The sequence below is a fragment of the Salmo salar genome, unplaced genomic scaffold (genome assembly GCF_905237065.1).
Source record: "Salmo salar unplaced genomic scaffold, Ssal_v3.1, whole genome shotgun sequence".
NCBI classification, from domain to species: Eukaryota; Metazoa; Chordata; class Actinopteri; order Salmoniformes; family Salmonidae; genus Salmo; species Salmo salar.
The window spans coordinates 15,477-41,574 of NW_025547728.1; the positions used below are offsets into that span (position 1 = coordinate 15,477).

The 26,098-nt window shown below is 43.3% G+C and overlaps 1 protein-coding gene across 1 annotated transcript in view; it reads left to right on the forward strand.

Annotated features, from left to right (window-relative positions):
- Positions 1–1,325: 1,325 nt before the first annotated feature.
- The window catches only part of LOC106596663 (unconventional myosin-XV), a gene marked incomplete at its 3' end in the record, with an annotated part of 63,102 nt that continues 38,329 nt past the window's right edge, over positions 1,326–26,098 (forward strand). The window contains exons 1-8 of the mRNA XM_045711530.1: positions 1,326–1,569; positions 3,986–4,044; positions 5,730–5,853; positions 7,161–7,256; positions 9,981–10,112; positions 10,476–10,601; positions 14,073–14,150; positions 23,900–24,045. Coding sequence (XP_045567486.1) covers positions 3,992–4,044; positions 5,730–5,853; positions 7,161–7,256; positions 9,981–10,112; positions 10,476–10,601; positions 14,073–14,150; positions 23,900–24,045 — 755 coding nt within the window. The remainder of the gene's footprint in view (positions 1,570–3,985; positions 4,045–5,729; positions 5,854–7,160; positions 7,257–9,980; positions 10,113–10,475; positions 10,602–14,072; positions 14,151–23,899; positions 24,046–26,098) is intronic.

The window sequence follows — 26,098 nt, forward strand, 5'->3', positions numbered from 1 at the left end:
ATAATATGGAGTATCACTATAATATGGAGTAATATGGAGTATCACTATAATATGGAGTATCACTATAATATGGAGTAATATGTAGTATCATTATAATATGTAGTATCACTATAATATGTAGTATCTCTATAATATGTAGTATCACTATAATATGTAGTATCACTATAATATGTAGTAATATGGAGTATCACTATAATATGTAGTATCACTATAATATGGAGCATCACTATAATATGTAGTAATATGGAGTATCACTATAATATGGAGTATCACTATAATATGGAGTATCACTATAATATGGAGTATCACTATAATATGTAATATTATATATTCCACTATATGTAATATGGAATATCTCTCCTCCTCTTAATGTAGTATCCCTGTAATATGGAATATCTCTCCTCCTCTTAATGTAGTATCCCTGTAATATGGAATATCTCTCCTCCAGGATATTTTTATTTATTTATTTATTTATTTATTTATTTCACCTTTGTTTAACCAGGTGGGCTAGTTGAGAACAAGTCCTTTATTTAACCAGGTAGGCTAGTTGAGAACAAGTCCTTTATTTAACCAGGTAGGCTAGTTGAGAACAAGTTCTCATTTACAACTGCGACCTGGTCAAGATAAAGCAAAGCAGTTCGACACAAACAACAACACAGAGTTACACATGGAGTAAAACAAACATACAGTCAATAATACAGTAGAAAAATAAGTCTATATACAATGTGAGCAAATGAGGTGAGATAAGGGAGGTAAAGGCAATAAAAGGCCATGGTGGCAAAGTAAATACAATATAGCAAGTAAAACACTGGAATGGTAGATTTGTAATTTGAAGAAAGTTCAAAGTTAAAATATAAATAATATGGTGCAAAGGAGCAAAAATAATAAATAAAATAAATAAATACAGTAGGGGAAGAGGTAGTAGTTTGGGCTAAATTATAGATGGGCTATGTACAGGTGCAGTGATCTGGGAGCTGCTCTGATAGCTGGTGCTTAAAGCTAGTGAGGGAGATAAGTGTTTCCAGTTTCAGAGATTTTTTTGTAGTTCGTTCCAGTCATTGGCAGCAGAGAACTGGAAGGAAAGGCGGCCGAAGGAGGAGTTGGCTTTAGGGGTATTCAGCAGAGAACTGGAAGGAAAGGCGGCCGAAGGAGGAGTTGGCTTTAGGGGTATTCAGCAGAGAACTGGAAGGAAAGGCGGCCGAAGGAGGAGTTGGCTTTAGGGGTATTCAGCAGAGAACTGGAAGGAAAGGCGGCCGAAGGAGGAGTTGGCTTTAGGGGTATTCAGCCGAGAACTGGAAGGAAAGGCGGCCGAAGGAGGAGTTGGCTTTAGGGGTATTCCACTGTATGGTCGGAGCAGAGGGGCTGCCCCCTGTGTGTCTCTCAGGGGCATAAAGCAGAAGGTGTTGTGTTTTCTCTGGTAAAACGAAGTGGAGGTTTTGCTGTGTTGTACTGCAGGCGGACGGCCAGGAGGTGGCGACGGTGGTCAGCGCTCAGGAGATCAGAGTCGTAGCTGAACTGCTTCAGATCTCTCCAGAGGGACTCCAGAAGGCACTCACACACAAAGTCACGGTCAGGACGTCGCCTTTCTGCTGAGCATCTCTACTCCCTGAATACAGTATCTAGTGCTCTATCATCTCTGCTCTATCCTCTCTGCTCTAGCATCTCTACTCCCTGAATACAGTATCTAGTGCTCTATCATCTCTGCTCTATCCTCTCTGCTCTAGCATCTCTACTCCCTGAATACAGTATCTAGTGCTCTATCATCTCTGCTCTATCCTCTCTACTCTATCATCTCTGCTCTATCATCTCTACTCTATCATCTCTACTCTATCATCTCTATCATCTCTATCATCTCTACTCCCTGAATACAGTATCTAGTGCTCTATCATCTCTACTCTATCATCTCTGCTCTATCATCTCTGCTCTATCATCTCTGCTCCCTGAATACAGTATCTAGTGCTCTATCATCTCTACTCTATCATCTCTACTCTATCATCTCTGCTCTATCATCTCTGCTCTATCATCTCTACTCTATCATCTCTGCTCTATCCTCTCTACTCTATCATCTCTGCTCTATCATCTCTACTCTATCATCTCTGCTCTATCATCTCTGCTCTATCATCTCTACTCTATCATCTCTACTCTATCATCTCTATTCTATCATCTCTACTCTATCATCTCTACTCTATCATCTCTACTCTATCATCTCTATCATCTCTATCATCTCTATCATCTCTGCTCTATCATCTCTGCTCTATCATCTCTATTCTATCATCTCTGCTCTATCATCTCTGCTCTACCATCTGTAGTCTCTATCATCTCTACTCTATCATCTCTACTCTATCCTCTCTACTCTACCATCTCTACTCTATCATCTCTGCTCTATCATCTCTATTCTATCATCTCTGCTCTATCATCTCTGCTCTATCATCTCTACTCTACCATCTGTAGTCTCTATCATCTCTACTCTATCATCTCTACTCTATCATCTGTAGTCTCTATCATCTCTACTCTATCATCTCTATTCTATCATCTCTACTCTATCATCTCTACTCTATCCTCTCTACTCCCTGAATACAGTATCTAGTACTCTATCATCTCTACTCTATCATCTGTAGTCTCTATCATCTCTACTCTATCATCTCTATTCTATCATCTCTACTCTATCATCTCTACTCTATTATATCTACTCTATCATCTCTGCTCTATCATCTCTGCTCTATCATCTCTACTCTATCATCTCTACTCTATCATCTCTACTCTATCATCTCTATTCTATCATCTCTACTCTATCATCTCTGCTCTATCATCGCTACTCTATCATCTCTACTCTATCATCTCTATCATCTGTAGTCTCTATCATCTCTACTCTATCATCTCTACTCTATCATCTCTACTCTATCATCTCTGGTCTATCATCTCTACTCTATCATCTCTACTCTATCATCTCTACTCTATCATCTCTATCATCTGTAGTCTCTATCATCTCTACTCTATCATCTCTACTCTATCATCTCTACTGTATCATCTCTACTCTATCATCTCTACTCTATCATATCATCTCTACTCTATCATCTCTACTCTATCATCTCTACTCTATCATCTCTGGTCTATCATCTCTACTCTATCATCTCTTCTCTATCATCTCTATTCTATCATCTCTACTCTATCATATCATCTCTACTCTATCATCTCTATTCTATCATCTCTACTCTATCATCTCTACTCTATCATCTCTACTCTATCATCTCTATCATCTCTACTCTATCATCTCTGCTCTATCATCTCTGCTCTATCATCTCTGCTCTATCATCTGTAGTCTATCATCTCTACTCTATCATCTCTACTCTATCATCTCTACTCTATCATCTGTAGTCTATCATCTCTACTCTATCATCTCTACTCTATCATCTCTACTCTATCATCTCTATCATCTCTACTCTATCATCTCTGCTCTATCATCTCTACTCTATCATCTCTACTCTATCATCTCTACTCTATCATCTCTACTCTATCATCTCTACTCTATCATCTGTAGTCTATCATCTCTACTCTATCATCTGTAGTATGTCCAATCAACTGAATTTACCCCAGGTGGACTCCAATCAAGTTGTAGAAACATCTCAAGGACGATCAATGGAAACAGGAAGCACCTGAGCTCAATCAAATCAAGGCATTACTCACACTGTGTCTAATGTAGGGGTCAGGGGTCACACAGAATGACCTGTTATAAACACACAGGTCAATTACTGTTCACCTCAGAGAGGAAGAGGAAGTAGGAAAATAGATTGGTGGCGCGATCGACCTTTTAAGGAGAGAGAGAGAGAGAGAGAGAGACTCAACAGGAAAACATTTAGTTCACTGCAAATATCGAGAAAGAGTATGACTTTCCTTTGATTGGTTGTGATGAGTTGTGTTCCACCAATCGGAGCAGTGTGTTCAGTCGGGTAACTAGCTGAGCTCTCTGTGTTGTGTCTCTCTTCAGGAGACGATGAGGGACAAAATCTACACCCCTCTGACTGTAGAGAGCGCTGTAGACGCCAGGTAGGACCCCGCACGCTCTAACTTCACTACAACTCCCAGCATGCACTCTTCAGCGCGCTCTAACTTCACTACAACTCCCAGCATGCACTCTTCAGCGCGCTGTAGACGCCAGGTAATACCCCGCACGCTCTAACTTCACTACAACTCCCAGCATGCACTCTTCAGCGCGCTCTAACTTCACTACAACTCCCAGCATGCACTCTTCAGCGCGCTGTAGACGCCAGGTAGGACCCCGCACGCTCTAACTTCACTACAACTCCCAGCATGCACTCTTCAGCGCGCTGTAGACGCCAGGTAATACCCCGCACGCTCTAACTTCACTACAACTCCCAGCATGCACTCTTCAGCGCGCTCTAACTTCACTACAACTCCCAGCATGTGCTCTTCAGCGCGCTGTAGACGCCAGGTAGGACCCCGCGCGCTCTAACTTCACTACAACTCCCAGCATGCACTCTTCAGCACGCTCTAACTTCACTACAACTCCCAGCATGCACTCTTCAGCGCGCTCTAACTTCACTACAACTCCCAGCATGCACTCTTTAGCACGCTCTAACTTCACTACAACTCCCAGCATGCACTCTTCAGGGCGCTGTAGACGCCAGGTAAGACCCCGCACGCTCTAACTTCACTACAACTCCCAGCATGCACTCTTCAGCGCGCTCTAACTTCACTACAACTCCCAGCATGCACTCTTCAGCGCTGTAGACGCCAGGTAAGACCCCGCACGCTCTAACTTCACTACAACTCCCAGCATGCACTCTTCAGCGCTCTAACTTCACTATAACTCCCAGCATGCACTCTTCAGCGCGCTCTAACTTCACTACAACTCCCAGCATACACTCTTCAGCGCGCTGTAGACGCCAGGTAGGACCCCGCACGCTCTAACATCACTATAACTCCCAGCATGCACTCTTCAGCGCGCTCTAACTTCACTACAACTCCCAGCATGCACTCTTCAGCGCGCTGTAGACGCCAGGTAGGACCCGCACGCTCTAACTTCACTACAAAACCCAGCATGCACTCTTCAGCGCGCTGTAGACGCCAGGTAGGACCCGCACGCTCTAACTTCACTACAACTCCCAGCATGCACTCTTCAGCGCGCTGTAGATGCCAGGTAGGACCCGCACGCTCTAACTTCACTACAACTCCCAGCATGCAGTCTTCAGCGCGCTGTAGACGCCAGGTAGGACCCGCACGCTCTAACTACACTACAACTCCCAGCATGCACTCTTCAGCGCGCTGTAGACGCCAGGTAGGACCCGCACGCTCTAACTTCACTACAACTCCCAGCATGCACTCTTACTTCACTACAACTCCCAGCATGCACTCTTCAGCGTGCTGTAGACGCCAGGTAGGACCCGCATGCTCTAACTTCACTACAACTCCCAGCATGCACTCTTTAGCGCTGTAGACGCCAGGTAGGACCCGCACGCTCTAACTTCACTACAACTCCCAGCATGCACTCTTCAGCGCGCTCTAACTTCACTACAACTCCCAGCATGCACTCTTCAGCGCGCTCTAACTTCACTACAACTCCCAGCATGCACTCTTCAGCGTGCTGTAGACATGCCACTTGTTAATCTGTCTGTCTGTCTGTCTGTCTGTCTGTCTGTCTGTCTGTCTGTCTGTCTGTCTGTCTGTCTGTCTGTCTGTCTGTCTGTCTGTCTGTCTGTCTCCTGCTCCAGAGATGCTGTTGCCAAGATCCTGTACTCTCTGTTGTTCCACTGGCTGACTGAGAGGATTAATGGACAGGTTTACCCTCGACATCACGCTCTGTCAATATCTGTACTGGATATATATGGCTTTGAGGTACTCCACTTTATCCTTCCCTCCACCTCTCCCTGACCTCCCTCCCTCCCTCCCTCCCTCCCTCCTCCCTCCCTCCCTCCCTCCCTCCCTTCCCTCCATCTCTCTCTCCCTCCATCTCTCTCTCCCTCCATCTCTCTCTCCTCCATTTCTCTCTCCCTCCATCTCTCTCTCTCTCCTCCCTCCCTCCCTCCCTCCCTCCCTCCCTCCCTCCCTCCCTCCCTCCCTCCCTCCCTCCGTCCCTCCACCTCTCTCTCTCTCCCTCCATCTGTCCCTCCATCTCTCTCTCCCTCCATCTCTCTCTCCCTTCCTCCGTCCCTCCATCTCTCCCTCCCTCCATCTCTCTCTCCCTCCCTTCGTCCCTCCATCTCTCTCTCCCTCCATCTCTCTCTCCCTCCTTCGTCCCTCCATCTCTCTCTCTCTCCCTCCCTCCCTCCCTCCCTCCGTCCCTCCACCTCTCTCTCTCTCCCTCCATCTGTCCCTCCATCTCTCCCTCCCTCCATCTCTCTCTCCCTCCCTTCGTCCCTCCATCTCTCTCTCCCTCCCTTCGTCCCTCCATCTCTCTCTCCCTCCATCTCTCTCTCCCTCCCTCCGTCCCTCCATCTCTCGCTCCATCCACCCCTCAACACCACGCTCTGTCCACTAAAAAACCCCTTCCTAATATTGCATTGCATGAAGCTGGTTGAGAGAATACCAAGAGTGTTCAAAGCTGTCATCAAGGCAAAGGGTGGCTACTTTGAAGAATCTCAAATATAAATTATATATATTTTTTGGTTACTACATGATTCCATATTGTGTTATTTCATAGATTTGATGTCTTCACTATTATTCAACAATGTAGAAAATAGTAAAAAGTTAAGAAAAAGCCTTGAATGAGTAGGTGTGTACAAACGTTTGACTGGTGCTGTAAGTATCAGAGTGGATGAACAGGTAACTACCAGAATAAAGGAAACACCAACATAATGTGTTTTAATAGGGCGTTGGGCCACCACCACCAATCAGAACAGCTTTAATACACCTTGGCATAAATAAGAATTAGTTCTTTATGTTCTTAACTGACTTGCCTAGTTAAATAAAGGTTAAATTATTATTATATATATTTTTTAAATACATTACCTTTAACCATGCTAATTGCTTAATTAACTCAGGAACACCACCTGTGTAGAAGCACCTGATTTCAATATACCTTGAATCCCTCGTTAACTTGTGTTTCCATTATTATTAATATAGTATCTAACCCAGTATCTCTGTCTCCTCCTCCAGGACCTGTCAGTTAGCCCTATCTAACCCAGTATCTCTGTCTCCTCCAGGACCTGTCCTTCAACAGCTTTGAGCAGCTCTGTATTAACTATGCTAATGAGTACCTGCAGTTCCTCTTCAACGGGATCGTTTTCAGACAGGAACAGGTGAGGGTTTGTTACGTGTTATGACGCGTTATGAAGCCTGTATGAAGCCTGTTTGTCATCTGCCTGTCAGGAGAAGTACAGCAGGGAGCAGATCCTGTGGCGGGATGACCTGTTATAATTGTTAGTGTGTGTATGAAGCCTTATGAAGCCTTATGAAGCATGTTATTTTACATTAACATGTTGGTCATTTAGCAGACGTTCTTATCCAGACAGACATACAGTTACTGCATTCATCTGAAGATAGCTAGGTGATTGCTAGGTGGGACAACCACATATTACAGGCATATAATGCAAATAGTCCGGGTAGCCATTTGATTAGATGTTCAGGAGTCTTATGGCTTGGGGGATAGAAGCTGTTTAGAAGCCTTTTGAACCTAGACTTGGCGCTCCGGTATCGCTTGCCGTGGGGTAGCAGAGAGAACAGTCTATGACTGGGGTGGCTGGAGTCTTTGACAATTTTTAGGGCCTTCCTCTGACACCGCCTGGTGTAGAGGTCCTGGATGGCAGGAAGCTTGGCCCCAGTGATGTACTGGGCTGTACTGCACTACCCTCTGTAGTGCCTTGTGGTCGGAGGCCAAGCAGTTGCCATACCAGGCAGTGATGCAACCAGTCAGGATGCTCTCGATTGTGCAGCTGTCGAACCTTTTGAGGATCTTAGGACCCATGCCAAATTTTTTCAGTCTCCTGAGGGGGAATAGGTTTTGTCGTGCCTTCTTCACGACTGTCTTGGTGTGCTTGGACCATGTTAGTTTGTTGGTGATGTGGACGCCAAGGAACTTGAAGCTCTCAACGTGCTCCACTGCAGCCCCGTCGATGAGAATGGGGGCGTGCTCGGTCCTCCTTTTCCTGTAGTCCACAATCATCTCCTTAGTCTTGATCACGTTGAGGGAGAGGTTGTTGTCCTGGCACCACACGGCCAGGTCTCAAATCTCCTCCCTATAGGCTGTCTCGTCGTTGTCTGTGATCAGGCCTACCACTGTTGTGTCATCGGCAAATTTAATGATGGTGTTGGAGTCGTGCCTGGCCATGCAGTCATGGGTGAACAGGGAGTACAGGAGGGGACTGAGCACGCACCCCTGAGGGACCCCCGTGTTGAGGATCAGCGTTGCGGATGTTTTGCGGCCTTGTGAATGTTCACCTGTTTAAAGGTCTTACTCACATCGGCTATGGAGAGCGTGATCACACAGTCATCCGGAACAGCTGGTGCTCTCATGCATGTTTCAGTGTTATTTGCCTCGAAGCGAACATAGAAGTAGTTTAGCTCGTCTGGTAGGCTCGTGTCACTGGGCAGCTCTCGGCTGTGCTTCCCTTTGTAGTCTATAATGGTTTGTAAGTTCTGCCACATCCGACGAGCATCAGAGCCGGTGTAGTACGATTCAATCTTAGTCCTGTATTGACGCTTTGCCTGTTTGATGGTTCGTCGGAGGGCATAGCGGGATTTCTTATAAGCTTCCGGGTTAGAGTCCCGGTCCTTGAAAGCGGCAGCTCTACCCTTTAGCTCAGTGCGGATGTTGCCTGTAATCCATGGCTTCTGGTTGGGGTATGTACGTACAGTCACTGTGGGGACGACGTCCTTGATGCACTTATTGATGAAGCCAGAGACTGATGAGGTGTACTCCTCAATGCCATCGGAAGAATCCCGGAACATGTTCCAGTCTGTGATAGCAAAACAGTCCTGTAGTTTAGCATCTGCTTCATCTGACCACTTTTTTATAGACCGAGTCACTAGTGCTTCCTGCTTTAGTTTTTGACTGTAAGCAGGAATCAGGAGGATAGAATTATGGTTAGATTTACCAAATGGAGGGCTGAGGGAGAGCTTTGTACGCGTCTCTGTGTCTGGAGTAGAAGGTGGTCCAGAGTTCTTTCCCCCTCTGGTTGCACTTTTAACATGCTGATAGAAATGTGTTAAAACTGATTTAAGTTTCCCTGCGTTAAAGTCCCCGGCTCTGGGTGAACGTTTTTCCTGTTTGCTTATGGCGGAATACAGTTCATTCAACGCTGTCTTAGCGCCAGCATCGTTCTGTGGTGGTATGTAGACAGCTACGATAAAATACAGATGAAAATTCTCTAGGTAGACAGTGTGGTCTACAGCTTATCATGAGATACTCTACCTCAGGTCGAGCGAAACGCTCGGACAGGAGACTGACATGTCTTATATCAGATACTCATCGAAGAGGCAGGGTTATAGGAGGACAGAAGGGGAGCATATCCCCTGGCTCTATGTCCTGTTCCAAAGTGTTATAATGCGTTACGAAGCCTGTATGTCGTGTGTCTGTCAGGAGGAGTACAACAGAGAGCAGATTATGTCCTGTTCCAAAGTGTTATAATGCGTTATGAAGCCTGTATGTCGTGTGTCTGTCAGGAGGATTACAACAGGGAGCAGATCCCCTGGCTGTATGTCCTGTTCCAAAGTGTTATAATGCGTTATGAAGCCTGTATGTCGTGTGTCTGTCAGGAGGATTACAACAGGGAGCAGATCCCCTGGCTGTATGTCCTGTTCCAAAGGGTTATAATGCGTTACGAAGCCTGTATGTCATGTGTCTGTCAGGAGGAGTACAACAGGGAGCAGATCCGCTGGCTGTATGTCCTGTTCCAAAGTGTTATAATGCGTTATGAAGCCTGTATGTCATGTGTCTGTCAGGAGGAGTACAACAGGGAGCAGATTATGTCCTGTTCCAAAGTGTTATAATGCGTTATGAAGCCTGTATGTCATGTGTCTGTCAGGAGGAGTACAACAGAGAGCAGATCCCGTGGCAGGACATCCCGTTCAACGACAACCAGGCCTGCATCGACCTCATCTCCTCTAAACCCCATGGAGTACTGAGGATCCTGGACGATCAGAGCTGCTTCCCCCAGGTACACACTCACACACACACACACACACACACACACAGACACAGACACAGACACAGACACACACACACACACACACACACACACACACACACACACACACACACACACACACACACACACTATACACACTACACACACACACAGACACAGACACACACACACACACACACACACACACACACACACACACACACACACACACACACACACACACACAGATACACACACACACACACACACACACACACACACAGATACACACACACACACACACAGATACACACAGACACAGACACACACACAGACACACACACACACACACGCACACAGACACTGGTTGATGCTCTGTTCCTCTGTTGCTAGGCGACAGACCACACCTTCCTCCAGAAGTGTCATTATCACCATGGTAACAACAAGATCTACCTGAAGCCAAAGATGCCCCTCCCAGAATTCACCATCAAACACTTCGCTGGCCCGGTCACCTACCAGGTACACACACACACACCTACCAGGTACACACACACACACACACACACACACACACACACACACACACACACACACACAGACACACACACACACACACACACACCTACCAGGTACACACACACACCTACCAGGTACACACACACACACCTACCAGGTACACACACACACCTACCAGGTACACACACACACACACACACACACACACACACACACACACACACACACACACACACACACACACACACACACACCTGCCAGGTACACACACACACCTGCCAGGTACACGTACACACACACACACCTGCCAGGTACACACACACACCTGCCAGGTACACACACACACACACCTGCCAGGTACACACACACAAATGCCAGGCACACACACACCTACCAGGTACACACACACACCTGCCAGGTACACACACACACCTGCCAGGTACACACACACACACACACACCTGCCAGGTACACACACACACACCTGCCAGGTACACACACACACCTGATGTTAATGTAACTAAGTCTCTCTGGATGAGAACGTCTGTTAAATGACTATCATGTCTCTCCTCTCATCTGGCTTCCTAAACTATATAAATGTCACCAAACACTCTGTCATGTAAACCTTCTACCAATCATGCCACCTTCTAAACATCCCATATTACCCACACCACGGTAAATGGGACAGACCATGAAAACATCCCATATTACCCACACCACAGGAAATGAGACAGACCATGAAAACATCCCATATTACCCACACCACAGGAAATGAGACGCACCATGAAAACATCCCATAATACACACACCACAGGAAATGAGACGGACCATGAAAACATCCCATATTACCCACACCACAGGAAATGAGACAGACCGTGAAAACATCCCATAATACACACCACGGTAAATGAGACAGACCATGAAAACATCCCATAATACACACCACAGGAAATGAGACGGACCATGAAAACATCCCATATTACCCACCACGGTAAATGGGACAGACCATGAAAACATCCCATAATACACACCACAGTAAATGAGACGGACCATGAAAACATCCCATAATACACACCACAGGAAATGAGACGGACCATGAAAACATCCCATAATACCCACCACGGTAAATGGGACAGACCATGAAAACATCCCATAATACCCACACCACAGGAAATGAGACAGACCATGAAAACATCCCATATTACCCACACCACAGTAAATGGGACAGACCATGAAAACATCCCATATTACCCACACCACGGTAAATGAGACAGACCATGAAAACATCCCGTCTTACACACACCACAGGAAATGAGACGGACCATGAAAACATCCCATAATACACACACCACAGGAAATGAGACAGACCATGAAAACATCCCATATTCCACACACCACAGGAAATGAGACGGACCATGAAAACATCCCATAATACACACCACAGGAAATGAGACGGACCATGAAAACATCCCATAATACCCACCACGGTAAATGGGACAGACCATGAAAACATCCCATAATACCCACACCACAGGAAATGAGACAGACCATGAAAACATCCCATATTACCCACACCACAGTAAATGGGACAGACCATGAAAACATCCCATATTACCCACACCACGGTAAATGAGACAGACCATGAAAACATCCCATAATACACACACCACAGGAAATGAGACAGACCATGAAAACATCCCATATTCCACACACCACAGGAAATGAGACGGACCATGAAAACATCCCATATTCCACACACCACAGGAAATGAGACGGACCATGAAAACATCCCGTCTTACCCACACCACAGGAAATGAGACAGACCATGAAAACATCCCATAATACACACCACAGTAAATGAGACAGACCGTGAAAACATCCCATAATACACACACCACAGGAAATGAGACGGACCATGAAAACATCCCATATTACCCACACCACAGGAAATGAGACAGAACATGAAAACATCCCATAATACCCACACCACAGGAAATGAGACGGACCATGAAAACATCCCATATTACCCACACCACAGGAAATGAGACAGACCATGAAAACATCCCATATTACCCACACCACGGTAAATGAGACAGACCATGAAAACATCCCATAATACACACACCACAGGAAATGAGACAGACCATGAAAACATCCCATATTCCACACACCACAGGAAATGAGACGGACCATGAAAACATCCCATATTCCACACACCACAGGAAATGAGACGGACCATGAAAACATCCCGTCTTACCCACACCACAGGAAATGAGACAGACCATGAAAACATCCCATAATACACACCACAGTAAATGAGACAGACCGTGAAAACATCCCATAATACACACACCACAGGAAATGAGACGGACCATGAAAACATCCCATATTACCCACACCACAGGAAATGAGACAGACCATGAAAACATCCCATAATACCCACACCACAGGAAATGAGACGGACCATGAAAACATCCCATATTACCCACACCACAGGAAATGAGACAGACCATGAAAACATCCCATATTCCACACACCACAGTAAATGAGACGGACCATGAAAACATCCCATATTACCCACACCACAGGAAATGAGACGGACCATGAAAACATCCCATATTACACACACCACAGGAAATGAGACAGACCATGAAAACATCCCATAATACACACCACAGTAAATGAGACGGACCATGAAAACATCCCATATTACCCACACCACAGGAAATGAGACGGACCATGAAAACATCCCATATTACCCACACCACAGGAAATGAGACAGACCATGAAAACATCCCGTCTTACACACACCACAGGAAATGGGACAGACCATGAAAACATCCCGTCTTACACACACCACAGGAAATGAGACAGACCATGAAAACATCCCATATTACACACACCACAGGAAATGAGACGGACCATGAAAACATCCCATATTACCCACACCACAGGAAATGAGACAGACCATGAAAACATCCCATATTCCACATACCACAGGAAATGAGACAGACCATGAAAACATCCCATATTCCACACACCACAGGAAATGAGACGGACCATGAAAACATCCCATATTACACACACCACAGGAAATGAGACGGACCATGAAAACATCCCATATTACCCACACCACAGGAAATGAGACGGACCATGAAAACATCCCATATTACCCACACCACAGTAAATGGGACAGACCATGAAAACATCCCATAATACACACACCACAGGAAATGGGACAGACCATGAAAACATCCCATATTACCCACACCACAGGAAATGAGACAGACCATGAAAACATCCCATATTACACACACCACAGGAAATGAGACGGACCATGAAAACATCCCATATTACACACACCACAGGAAATGAGACGGACCATGAAAACATCCCGTCTTACACACACCACAGGAAATGAGACGGACCATCATGGTTTCTTCCTGCTCTGTACCTTCTGTCATCTCACTGTAGGTTCACAAGTTTCTGGATAAGAACTACGACCAGGTTGGACAGGAAGTTCTGGATCTGTTCAGTCACAGCAAGAACAAGGTAGGTTAGGGGTTAAAGGTTGGGGTTGGGGTTAGGGGTTAAAGGTTAGGGGTTAGGGGCTAGGGGTTAAAGGTTAGGGGTTGGGGTTAGGGGTTAAAGGTTGGGTTAGGGGCTAGGGGTTAAAGGTTAGGGGTTAGGGGTTAGGGGCTAGGGGTTAGGGGTTAGGGGCTAGGGGTTAGGGGTTAGGGGTTAGAACTACGACCAGGTTGGACAGGAAGTTCTGGATCTGTTCAGTCACAGCAAGAACAAGGTAGGAGGGGTTAAAGGTTAGGGGTTAGGGGTTAGGGGTTAGAACTACGACCAGGTTGGACAGGAAGTTCTGGATCTGTTCAGTCACAGCAAGAACAAGGTAGGTAGGGGTTAAAGGTTAGGGGTTAGGGGTTAGGGGTTAAAGGTTAGGGTTAGGGGCTAGGGGTTAAAGGTTAGGGGTTAGGGGTTAGGGGTTAAAGGTTAGGGGTTAGGGGCTAGGGGTTAAAGGTTAGGGGTTAGGGGTTAGGGGCTAGGGGTTAGGGTTAGGGGCTAGGGGTTAGGGGTTAGGGGTTAGAACTACGACCAGGTTGGACAGGAAGTTCTGGATCTGTTCAGCCACAGCAAGAACAAGGTAGGTAGGGGTTAAAGGTTAGGGGTTAGGGGTTAGGGGTTAGAACTGACAGGTTGGACAGGAAGTTCTGGATAGCCAGCAAGAACAAGGTAGGAGGGGTTAGGAGTTAGGGGTTAGGGGTTAAAGGTTAGGGGTTAGGGGCTAGGGGCTAGGGGTTAGGGGTTAGGGGCTAGGGGCTAGGGGTTAGGGGCTAGGGGTTAGGGGTTAGGGGCTAGGTGCTAGGGGTTAGGGGTTAGGGGTTAGAACTACGACCAGGTTGGACAGGAAGTTCTGGATCTGTTCAGTCACAGCAAGAACAAGGTAGGAGGGGTTAAAGGTTAGGGGTTAGGGGCTAGGGGTTAAAGGTTAGGGGCTAGGGGTTAGGGGTTAGGGGTTAGGGCTTAAAGGTTGGGGTTAGGGGTTAGGGGTTAAAGGTTAGGGGTTAGGGTTGGGGTTAAAGGTTAGGGGCTAGGGGTTAAAGGTTAGGGGCTAGGGGTTGGGGGTTAGGGTTAGGGGTTAGGGTTAGGGGTTAAAGGTTAGGGGTTAGGGTTGGCTAGGGGTTAGGGGTTAGGGGCTAGGGGTTAGGGGTTAAAGGTTAGGGGTTAGGACTACGACCAGGTTGGACAGGAAGTTCTGGATCTGTTCAGCCACAGCAAGAACAAGGTAGGAGGGGTTAAAGGTTAGGGGTTAGGGGCTAGGGGTTAGGGGCTAGGGGTTAGGGGCTAGGGTTAGGGGTTAGGGGCTAGGGGTTAGGGGCTAGGGGTTAAAGGTTAGGGGTTAAAGGTTAGGGGCTAGGGGTTAGGGGTTAGGGGCTAGTGGTTAGGGGTTAAAGGTTAGGGGCTAGGGGTTAGGGGTTAGGGGCTAGGGGCTAGGGGTTAGGGGTTAGGGTTTAGGGGTTAAAGGTTAGGGGCTAGGGGTTAGGGGTTAGGGGCTAGGGGTTATGGGTTAGGGGTTAAAGGTTAAGGTTAGGGGTTAAAGGTTAGGGGTTAGGGGTTAGGGGCTAGGGGTTAGGCGTTAGGGGTTATGGGGTAGGGGTTAAAGGTTAGGGTTAGGGGCTAGGGGTTAGGGGCTAGGGGTTAGGGGTTAGAGGTTAGGGGCTAGGGGTTAGGGGTTAGGGGTTAGGGGCTAGGGGTTAGGGGTTAAAGGTTAGGGGTTAGGGGCTAGGGGTTAGGGGGCTAGGGGTTAGGGGTTAGAACTACGAAGGTTGGACAGTAAGTTATAGATCTGTTAATTACAGTAAGAACAAGGTTGGAGGTGTTAAAGGTTAGGGTTAAAGGTTAGGGGTTAGGGGCTAGGGGTTAGGGGTTAGGGGTTAAAGGTTAGGGGTTAGAACTAGTCAGGTAATGGTGTTATTATACTAAACCAGACAGTAGTGTTTACCTGGTCAGGTAATGGTGTTATTATACTAAACCAGACAGTAGTTTACCTGGTCAGGTAATGGTGTTATTATACTAAACCAGACAGTAGTTTACCTGGTCAGGTAATGGTGTTATTATACTAAACCAGACAGTAGGGTTTACCTGGTCAGGTAATGGTGTTATTAAACTAAACCAGACAGTAGTTTACCTGGTCAGGTAATGGTGTTATTAAAGTAAACCAGACAATAGATGATCTGTTTACCTGGTCAGGTAAAGGTGTTATTATACTAAACCAGACAGTAGTTTACCTGGTCAGGTAATGGTGTTATTATACTAAACCAGACAATAGATGATCTGTTTACCTGGTCAGGTAATGGTGTTATATACTAAACCAGACAGTAGTTTACCTGGTCAGGTAATGGTGTTATTATACTAAACCAGACAGTAAGGTTTACCTGGTCAGGTAATGGTGTTATTAAACTAAACCAGACAATAGATGATCTGTTTACCTGGTCAGGTAATGGTGTTATTATACTAAACCAGACAGTAGTTTACCTGGTCAGGTAATGGTGTTATTAAACTAAACCAGACAATAGATGATCTGTTTACCTGGTCAGGTAATGGTGTTATTATACTAAACCAGACAGTAGTTTACCTGGTCAGGTAATGGTGTTATTATACTAAACCAGACAGTAGTTTACCTGGTCAGGTAATGGTGTTATTAAACTAAACCAGACAGTAGTTTACCTGGTCAGGTAATGGTGTTATTATACTAAACCAGACAGTAGTCTGTTTACCTGGTCAGGTAATGGTGTTATTAAACTAAACCAGACAATAGATGATCTGTTTACCTGGTCAGGTAATGGTGTTATTATACTAAACCAGACAGTAGTTTACCTGGTCAGGTAATGGTGTTATTAAACTAAACCAGACAATAGTTTACCTGGTCAGGTAATGGTGTTATTATACTAAACCAGACAGTAGTTTACCTGGTCAGGTAATGGTGTTATTATACTAAACCAGACAGTATGTTTACCTGGTCAGGTAATGGTGTTATTAAACTAAACCAGACAGTAGTTTACCTGGTCAGGTAATGGTGTTATTATACTAAACCAGACAGTAGTTTAACTGGTCAGGTAATGGTGTTATTATACTAAACCAGACAATAGGGTTTACCTGGTCAGGTAATGGTGTTATTATACTAAACCAGACAGTAGTTTACCTGGTCAGGTAATGGTGTTATTAAACTAAACCAGACAGTAGGGTTTACCTGGTCAGGTAATGGTGTTATTATACTAAACCAGACAGTAGTTTACCTGGTCAGGTAATGGTGTTATTATACTAAACCAGACAGTAGTTTACCTGGTCAGGTAATGGTGTTATTATACTAAACCAGACAGTAGTTTACCTGGTCAGGTAATGGTGTTATTAAACTAAACCAGACAGTATGTTTACCTGGTCAGGTAATGGTGTTATTATACTAAACCAGACAGTAGTTTACCTGGTCAGGTAATGGTGTTATTATACTAAACCAGACAGTAGTGTTTACCTGGTCAGGTAATGGTGTTATTATACTAAACCAGACAGTAGTTTACCTGGTCAGGTAATGGTGTTATTATACTAAACCAGACAGTAGTTTACCTGGTCAGGTAATGGTGTTATTAAACTAAACCAGACAGTAGTTTACCTGGTCAGGTAATGGTGTTATTATACTAAACCAGACAGTAGTTTACCTGGTCAGGTAATGGTGTTATTAAACTAAACCAGACAATAGTTTACCTGGTCAGGTAATGGTGTTATTAAACTAAACCAGACAGTAGTTTACCTGGTCAGGTAATGGTGTTATTATACTAAACCAGACAGTAGTTTACCTGGTCAGGTAATGGTGTTATTAAACTAAACCAGACAGTAGTTTACCTGGTCAGGTAATGGTGTTATTATACTAAACCAGACAGTAGGGTTTACCTGGTCAGGTAATGGTGTTATTATACTAAACCAGACAGTAGTTTACCTGGTCAGGTAATGGTGTTATTATACTAAACCAGACAGTATGTTTACCTGGTCAGGTAATGGTGTTATTATACTAAACCAGACAGTAGTTTACCTGGTCAGGTAATGGTGTTATTATACTAAACCAGACAGTAGTTTACCTGGTCAGGTAATGGTGTTATTATACTAAACCAGACAGTAGGCGTTTACCTGGTCAGGTAATGGTGTTATTAAACTAAACCAGACAGTAGTTTACCTGGTCAGGTAATGGTGTTATTAAACTAAACCAGACAGTAGTTTACCTGGTCAGGTAATGGTGTTATTATACTAAACCAGACAGTAGTTTACCTGGTCAGGTAATGGTGTTATTATACTAAACCAGACAGTAGGTTTACCTGGTCAGGTAATGGTGTTATTAAACTAAACCAGACAGTAGTTTACCTGGTCAGGTAATGGTGTTATTATACTAAACCAGACAGTAGTTTACCTGGTCAGGTAATGGTGTTATTATACTAAACCAGACAGTAGTTTACCTGGTCAGGTAATGGTGTTATTATACTAAACCAGACAGTAGTTTACCTGGTCAGGTAATGGTGTTATTATACTAAACCAGACAGTAGTTTACCTGGTCAGGTAATGGTGTTATTATACTAAACCAGACAATAGTGTTTACCTGGTCAGGTAATGGTGTTATTAAACTAAACCAGACAATAGATATGTTTACCTGGTCAGGTAATGGTGTTATTATACTAAACCAGACAGTAGTTTACCTGGTCAGGTAATGGTGTTATTAAACTAAACCAGACAGTAGTTTACCTGGTCAGGTAATGGTGTTATTATACTAAACCAGACAATAGATGACTGTTTACCTGGTCAGGTAATGGTGTTATTATACTAAACCAGACAGTAGTTTACCTGGTCAGGTAATGGTGTTATTAAACTAAACCAGACAGTAGTTTACCTGGTCAGGTAATGGTGTTATTATACTAAACCAGACAGTAGTTTACCTGGTCAGGTAATGGTGTTATTAAACTAAACCAGACAATAGTTTACCTGGTCAGGTAATGGTGTTATTAAACTAAACCAGACAGTAGTTTACCTGGTCAGGTAATGGTGTTATTATACTAAACCAGACAGTAGTTTACCTGGTCAGGTAATGGTGTTATTAAACTAAACCAGACAGTAGTTTACCTGGTCAGGTAATGGTGTTATTATACTAAACCAGACAGTAGTTTACCTGGTCAGGTAATGGTGTTATTATACTAAACCAGACAGTAGGGTTTACCTGGTCAGGTAATGGTGTTATTAAACTAAACCAGACAGTAGTTTACCTGGTCAGGTAATGGTGTTATTATACTAAACCAGACAGTATCTGTTTACCTGGTCAGGTAATGGTGTTATTAAACTAAACCAGACAGTAGTTTACCTGGTCAGGTAATGGTGTTATTATACTAAACCAGACAGTAGTTTACCTGGTCAGGTAATGGTGTTATTATACTAAACCAGACAGTAGTTTACCTGGTCAGGTAATGGTGTTATTATACTAAACCAGACAGTAGTTTACCTGGTCAGGTAATGGTGTTATTAAACTAAACCAGACAGTAGTTTACCTGGTCAGGTAATGGTGTTATTATACTAAACCAGACAGTAGTTTACCTGGTCAGGTAATGGTGTTATTAAACTAAACCAGACAGTAGTTTACCTGGTCAGGTAATGGTGTTATTAAACTAAACCAGACAGTAGTTTACCTGGTCAGGTAATGGTGTTATTAAACTAAACCAGACAGTAGTTTACTTGGTCAGGTAATGGTGTTATTATACTAAACCAGACAGTAGTTTACCTGGTCAGGTAATGGTGTTATTAAACTAAACCAGACAGTAGTTGATCTGTTTACCTGGTCAGGTAATGGTGTTATTAAACTAAACCAGACAGTAGTTTACCTGGTCAGGTAATGGTGTTATTAAACTAAACCAGACAGTAGTTTACCTGGTCAGGTAATGGTGTTATTATACTAAACCAGACAGTAGTTTACCTGGTCAGGTAATGGTGTTATTATACTAAACCAGACAATAGATGATCTGTTTACCTGGTCAGGTAATGGTGTTATTATACTAAACCAGACAGTAGTTTACCTGGTCAGGTAATGGTGTTATTAAACTAAACCAGACAATAGATGATCTGTTTACCTGGTCAGGTAATGGTGTTATTATACTAAACCAGACAGTAGTTTACCTGGTCAGGTAATGGTGTTATTAAACTAAACCAGACAGTAGTTTACCTGGTCAGGTAATGGTGTTATTAAACTAAACCAGACAGTAGTTTACCTGGTCAGGTAATGGTGTTATTATACTAAACCAGACAGTAGTTTACCTGGTCAGGTAATGGTGTTATTATACTAAACCAGACAGTAGTTTACCTGGTCAGGTAATGGTGTTATTAAACTAAACCAGACAGTAGTTTACCTGGTCAGGTAATGGTGTTATTAAACTAAACCAGACAGTAGTTTACCTGGTCAGGTAATGGTGTTATTATACTAAACCAGACAGTAGTTTACCTGGTCAGGTAATGGTGTTATTATACTAAACCAGACAGTAGGGTTTACCTGGTCAGGTAATGGTGTTATTATACTAAACCAGACAGTAGTTTACCTGGTCAGGTAATGGTGTTATTAAACTAAACCAGACAGTAGTTTACCTGGTCAGGTAATGGTGTTATTAAACTAAACCAGACAGTAGTTTACCTGGTCAGGTAATGGTGTTATTATACTAAACCAGACAGTAGTTTACCTGGTCAGGTAATGGTGTTATTATACTAAACCAGACAGTAGTTTACCTGGTCAGGTAATGGTGTTATTATACTAAACCAGACAGTAGTTTACCTGGTCAGGTAATGGTGTTATTATACTAAACCAGACAGTAGTTTACCTGGTCAGGTAATGGTGTTATTAAACTAAACCAGACAGTAATGTTTACCTGGTCAGGTAATGGTGTTATTATACTAAACCAGACAGTAGTTTACCTGGTCAGGTAATGGTGTTATTATACTAAACCAGACAGTAGTTTACCTGGTCAGGTAATGGTGTTATTATACTAAACCAGACAGTAGTTTACCTGGTCAGGTAATGGTGTTATTATACTAAACCAGACAGTACGTTTACCTGGTCAGGTAATGGTGTTATTATACTAAACCAGACAGTAGGTTTACCTGGTCAGGTAATGGTGTTATTAAACTAAACCAGACAGTAGTTTACCTGGTCAGGTAATGGTGTTATTATACTAAACCAGACAGTAGTTTACCTGGTCAGGTAATGGTGTTATTATACTAAACCAGACAGTAGTTTACCTGGTCAGGTAATGGTGTTATTATACTAAACCAGACAGTAGTTTACCTGGTCAGGTAATGGTGTTATTATACTAAACCAGACAGTAGTTTACCTGGTCAGGTAATGGTGTTATTATACTAAACCAGACAGTAGTTTACCTGGTCAGGTAATGGTGTTATTAAACTAAACCAGACAGTAGTTTACCTGGTCAGGTAATGGTGTTATTATACTAAACCAGACAGTAGTTTACCTGGTCAGGTAATGGTGTTATTATACTAAACCAGACAGTAGTTTACCTGGTCAGGTAATGGTGTTATTATACTAAACCAGACAGTAGTTTACCTGGTCAGGTAATGGTGTTGTTATACTAAAGAGACAATACTTCAGACATCACCCTCCAGGGGGCAGTAAATCACCAACCTTGTATTTATACCTGTTCAGACATCACCCTCCAGGTGGCAGTAAATCACCAACCTTGTATTTATACCCGTTCAGACATCACCCTCCAGGGGGCAGTAAATCACCAACCTTGTATTTATACCCGTTCAGACATCACCCTCCAGGGGGCAGTAAATCACCAACCTTGTATTTATACCTGTTCAGACATCACCCTCCAGGGGGCAGTAAATCACCAACCTTGTATTTATACCCGTTCAGACATCACCCTCCAGGGGGCAGTAAATCACCAACCTTGTATTTATACCCGTTCAGACATCACCCTCCAGGGGGCAGTAAATCACCAACCTTGTATTTATACCTGTTCAGACATCACCCTCCAGGGGGCAGTAAATCACCAACCTTGTTTTTATACCTGTTCAGACATCACCCTCCAGGGGGCAGTAAATCACCAACCTTGTCTTTATACCCGTTCAGACATCACCCTCCAGGGGGCAGTAAATCACCAACCTTGTATTTATACCCGTTCAGACATCACCCTCCAGGGGGCAGTAAATCACCAACCTTGTATTTATACCTGTTCAGACATCACCCTCCAGGGGGCAGTAAATCACCAACCTTGTCGTTATACCCGTTCAGACATCACCCTCCAGGGGGCAGTAAATCACCAACCTTGTATTTATACCCGTTCAGACATCACCCTCCAGGGGGCAGTAAATCACCAACCTTGTATTTATACCTGTTCAGACATCACCCTCCAGGGGGCAGTAAATCACCAACCTTGTATTTATACCTGTTCAGACATCACCCTCCAGGTGGCAGTAAATCACCAACCTTGTATTTATACCTGTTCAGACATCACCCTCCAGGGGGCAGTAAATCACCAACCTTGTATTTATACCCGTTCAGACATCACCCTCCAGGGGGCAGTAAATCACCAACCTTGTATTTATACCCGTTCAGACATCACCCTCCAGGGGGCAGTAAATCACCAACCTTGTAGTTATACCCGTTCAGACATCACCCTCCAGGGGGCAGTAAATCACCAACCTTGTATTTATACCCGTTCAGACATCACCCTCCAGGGGGCAGTAAATCACCAACCTTGTATTTATACCCGTTCAGACATCACCCTCCAGGGGGCAGTAAATCACCAACCTTGTATTTATACCTGTTCAGACATCACCCTCCAGGGGGGCAGTAAATCACCAACCTTGTATTTATACCCGTTCAGACATCACCCTCCAGGGGGCAGTAAATCACCAACCTTGTATTTATACCTGTTCAGACATCACCCTCCAGGGGGCAGTAAATCACCAACCTTGTATTTATACCTGTTCAGACATCACCCTCCAGGGGGCAGTAAATCACCAACCTTGTATTTATACCCGTTCAGACATCACCCTCCAGGGGCAGTAAATCACCAGCCTTGTATTTATACCTGTTCAGACATCACCCTCCAGGGGTCAGTAAATCACCAACCTTGTATTTATACCCGTTCAGACATCACCCTCCAGGGGGCAGTAAATCACCAACCTTGTATTTATACCCGTTCAGACATCACCCTCCAGGGGGCAGTAAATCACCAACCTTGTTTTTATACCTGTTCAGACATCACCCTCCAGGGGGCAGTAAATCACCAACCTTGTATTTATACCCGTTCAGACATCACCCTCCAGGGGGCAGTAAATCACCAACCTTGTCGTTATACCCGTTCAGACATCACCCTCCAGGGGGCAGTAAATCACCAACCTTGTATTTATACCTGTTCAGACATCACCCTCCAGGGGGCAGTAAATCACCAACCTTGTGTTATACCTGTTCAGACATCACCCTCCAGGGGGCAGTAAATCACCAACCTTGTATTTATACCTGTTCAGACATCACCCTCCAGGGGGCAGTAAATCACCAGCCTTGTATTTATACCCGTTCAGACATCACCCTCTCAGTTTGTTTACCAACATCATAGTAGTAGTAGGAGAAGAAGAAAATTGACTACTTCTAAATGGAGATGTGGCCTCAATGGTGCTGCCCATGCTCTCACAGACGTCACAATGGGGGGGGCAGATGCAATGTCTATCTGAGTCTATGGTGTGTTCTCCAGATGGTGGCCAACCTCTTCCTGGTTCACGCGGAGGTCGTAGGTCAGCATAGAGGTCGTGTGAGGAAGAGCGGCACGAGACATCAGCCCCCAACTGTCTCCACCAAGTTCACCCTGTCACTGCTGGAACTGGTGGACAAGATGGAGAGGTGTTATTATTATTATTAATATTATTAAAGGGAGGAGGAGAGGTGTTATTATTACTATTAATATTAAAGGGAGGAGGAGAGGTGTTATTATTATTATTATTATTAAAGGGAGGAGGAGAGGTGTTTATTATTATTATTAAAGGGAGGAGGAGAGGTGTTATTATTATTATTATTAAAGGGAGGAGGAGAGGTGTTATTATTATTATAATATTATTAAAGGGAGGAGGAGAGGTGTTATTATTATTATTATTTAAAGGGAGGAGGAGAGGTGTTATTATTATTATTAAAGGGAGGAGGAGAGGTGTTTTATTATTATTATTATTATTAAAGGGAGGAGGAGAGGTGTTGTTATTATTATTATTATTAAAGGGAGGAGGAGAGGTGTTATTATTATTACTATTATTATTAAAGGGAGGAGGAGAGGTGTTATTATTATTATTATTAAAGGGAGGAGGAGAGGTGTTATTATTATTATTATTATAAGGGAGGAGGAGAGGTGTTATTATTATTATTATTATTAAAGGGAGGAGGAGAGGTGTTATTATTATTATTATTAAAGGGAGGAGGAGAGGTGTTATTATTATTATTATTAAAGGGAGGAGGAGAGGTGTTATTATTATTATTATTATTATTAAAGGGAGGAGGAGAGGTGTTATTATTATTATTATTAAAGGGAGGAGGAGAGGTGTTATTATTATTATTATTAAAGGGAGGAGGAGAGGTGTTATTATTATTATTATTAAAGGGAGGAGGAGAGGTGATTATTATTATTATTATTATTAAAGGGAGGAGGAGAGGTGTTATTATTATTATTATTAAAGGGAGGAGGAGAGGTGTTATTATTATTATTATTATTAAAGGGAGGAGGAGAGGTGTTATTATTATTATTAAAGGGAGGAGGAGAGGTGTTATTATTATTAAAGGGAGGAGGAGAGGTGTTATTATTATTATTAAAGGGAGGAGGAGAGGTGTTATTATTATTATTATTATTAAAGGGAGGAGGAGAGGTGTTATTATTATTATTATTATTAAAGGGAGGAGGAGAGGTGTTATTATTATATTATTATTAAAGGGAGGAGGAGAGGTGTTATTATTATTATTAAAGGGAGGAGGAGAGGTGTTATTATTATTACTATTATTAAAGGGAGGAGGAGAGGTGTTATTATTATTACTATTATTATTAAAGGGAGGAGGAGAGGTGTTATTATTATTATTATTAAAGGGAGGAGGAGAGGTGTTATTATTATTATTATTATTAAAGGGAGGAGGAGAGGTGTTATTATATATTATTATTAAAGGGAGGAGGAGAGGTGTTATTATTATTATTATTATTAAAGGGAGGAGGAGAGGTGTTATTATTATTAAAGGGAGGAGGAGAGGTGTTATTATTATTAAAGGGAGGAGGAGAGGTGTTATTATTATTATTATTAAAGGGAGGAGGAGAGGTGTTATTATTATTATTATTAAAGGGAGGAGGAGAGGTGTTATTATTATACTATTATTATTAAAGGGAGGAGGAGAGGTGTTATTATTATTATTATTATTATTAAAGGGAGGAGGAGAGGTGTTATTATTATTATTAATATTATTAAAGGGAGGAGGAGAGGTGTTATTATTATTATTATTATTAAAGGGAGGAGGAGAGGTGTTATTATTATTACTATTATTATTAAAGGGAGGAGGAGAGGTGTTATTATTATTATTATTATTAAAGGGAGGAGGAGAGGTGTTATTATTATACTATTATTATTAAAGGGAGGAGGAGAGGTGTTATTATTACTATTAATATTAAAGGGAGGAGGAGAGGTGTTATTATTAATATTATTATTAAAGGGATGAGGAGAGGTGTTATTATTACTATTATTATTAAAGGGAGGAGGAGAGGTGTTATTATTATTACTATTATTATTAAAGGGAGGAGGAGAGGTGTTATTATTATTATTATTATTAAAGGGAGGAGGAGAGGTGTTATTATTATTATTATTATTATTAAAGGGAGGAGGAGAGGTGTTATTATTATTATTATTATTATTAAAGGGAGGAGGAGAGGTGT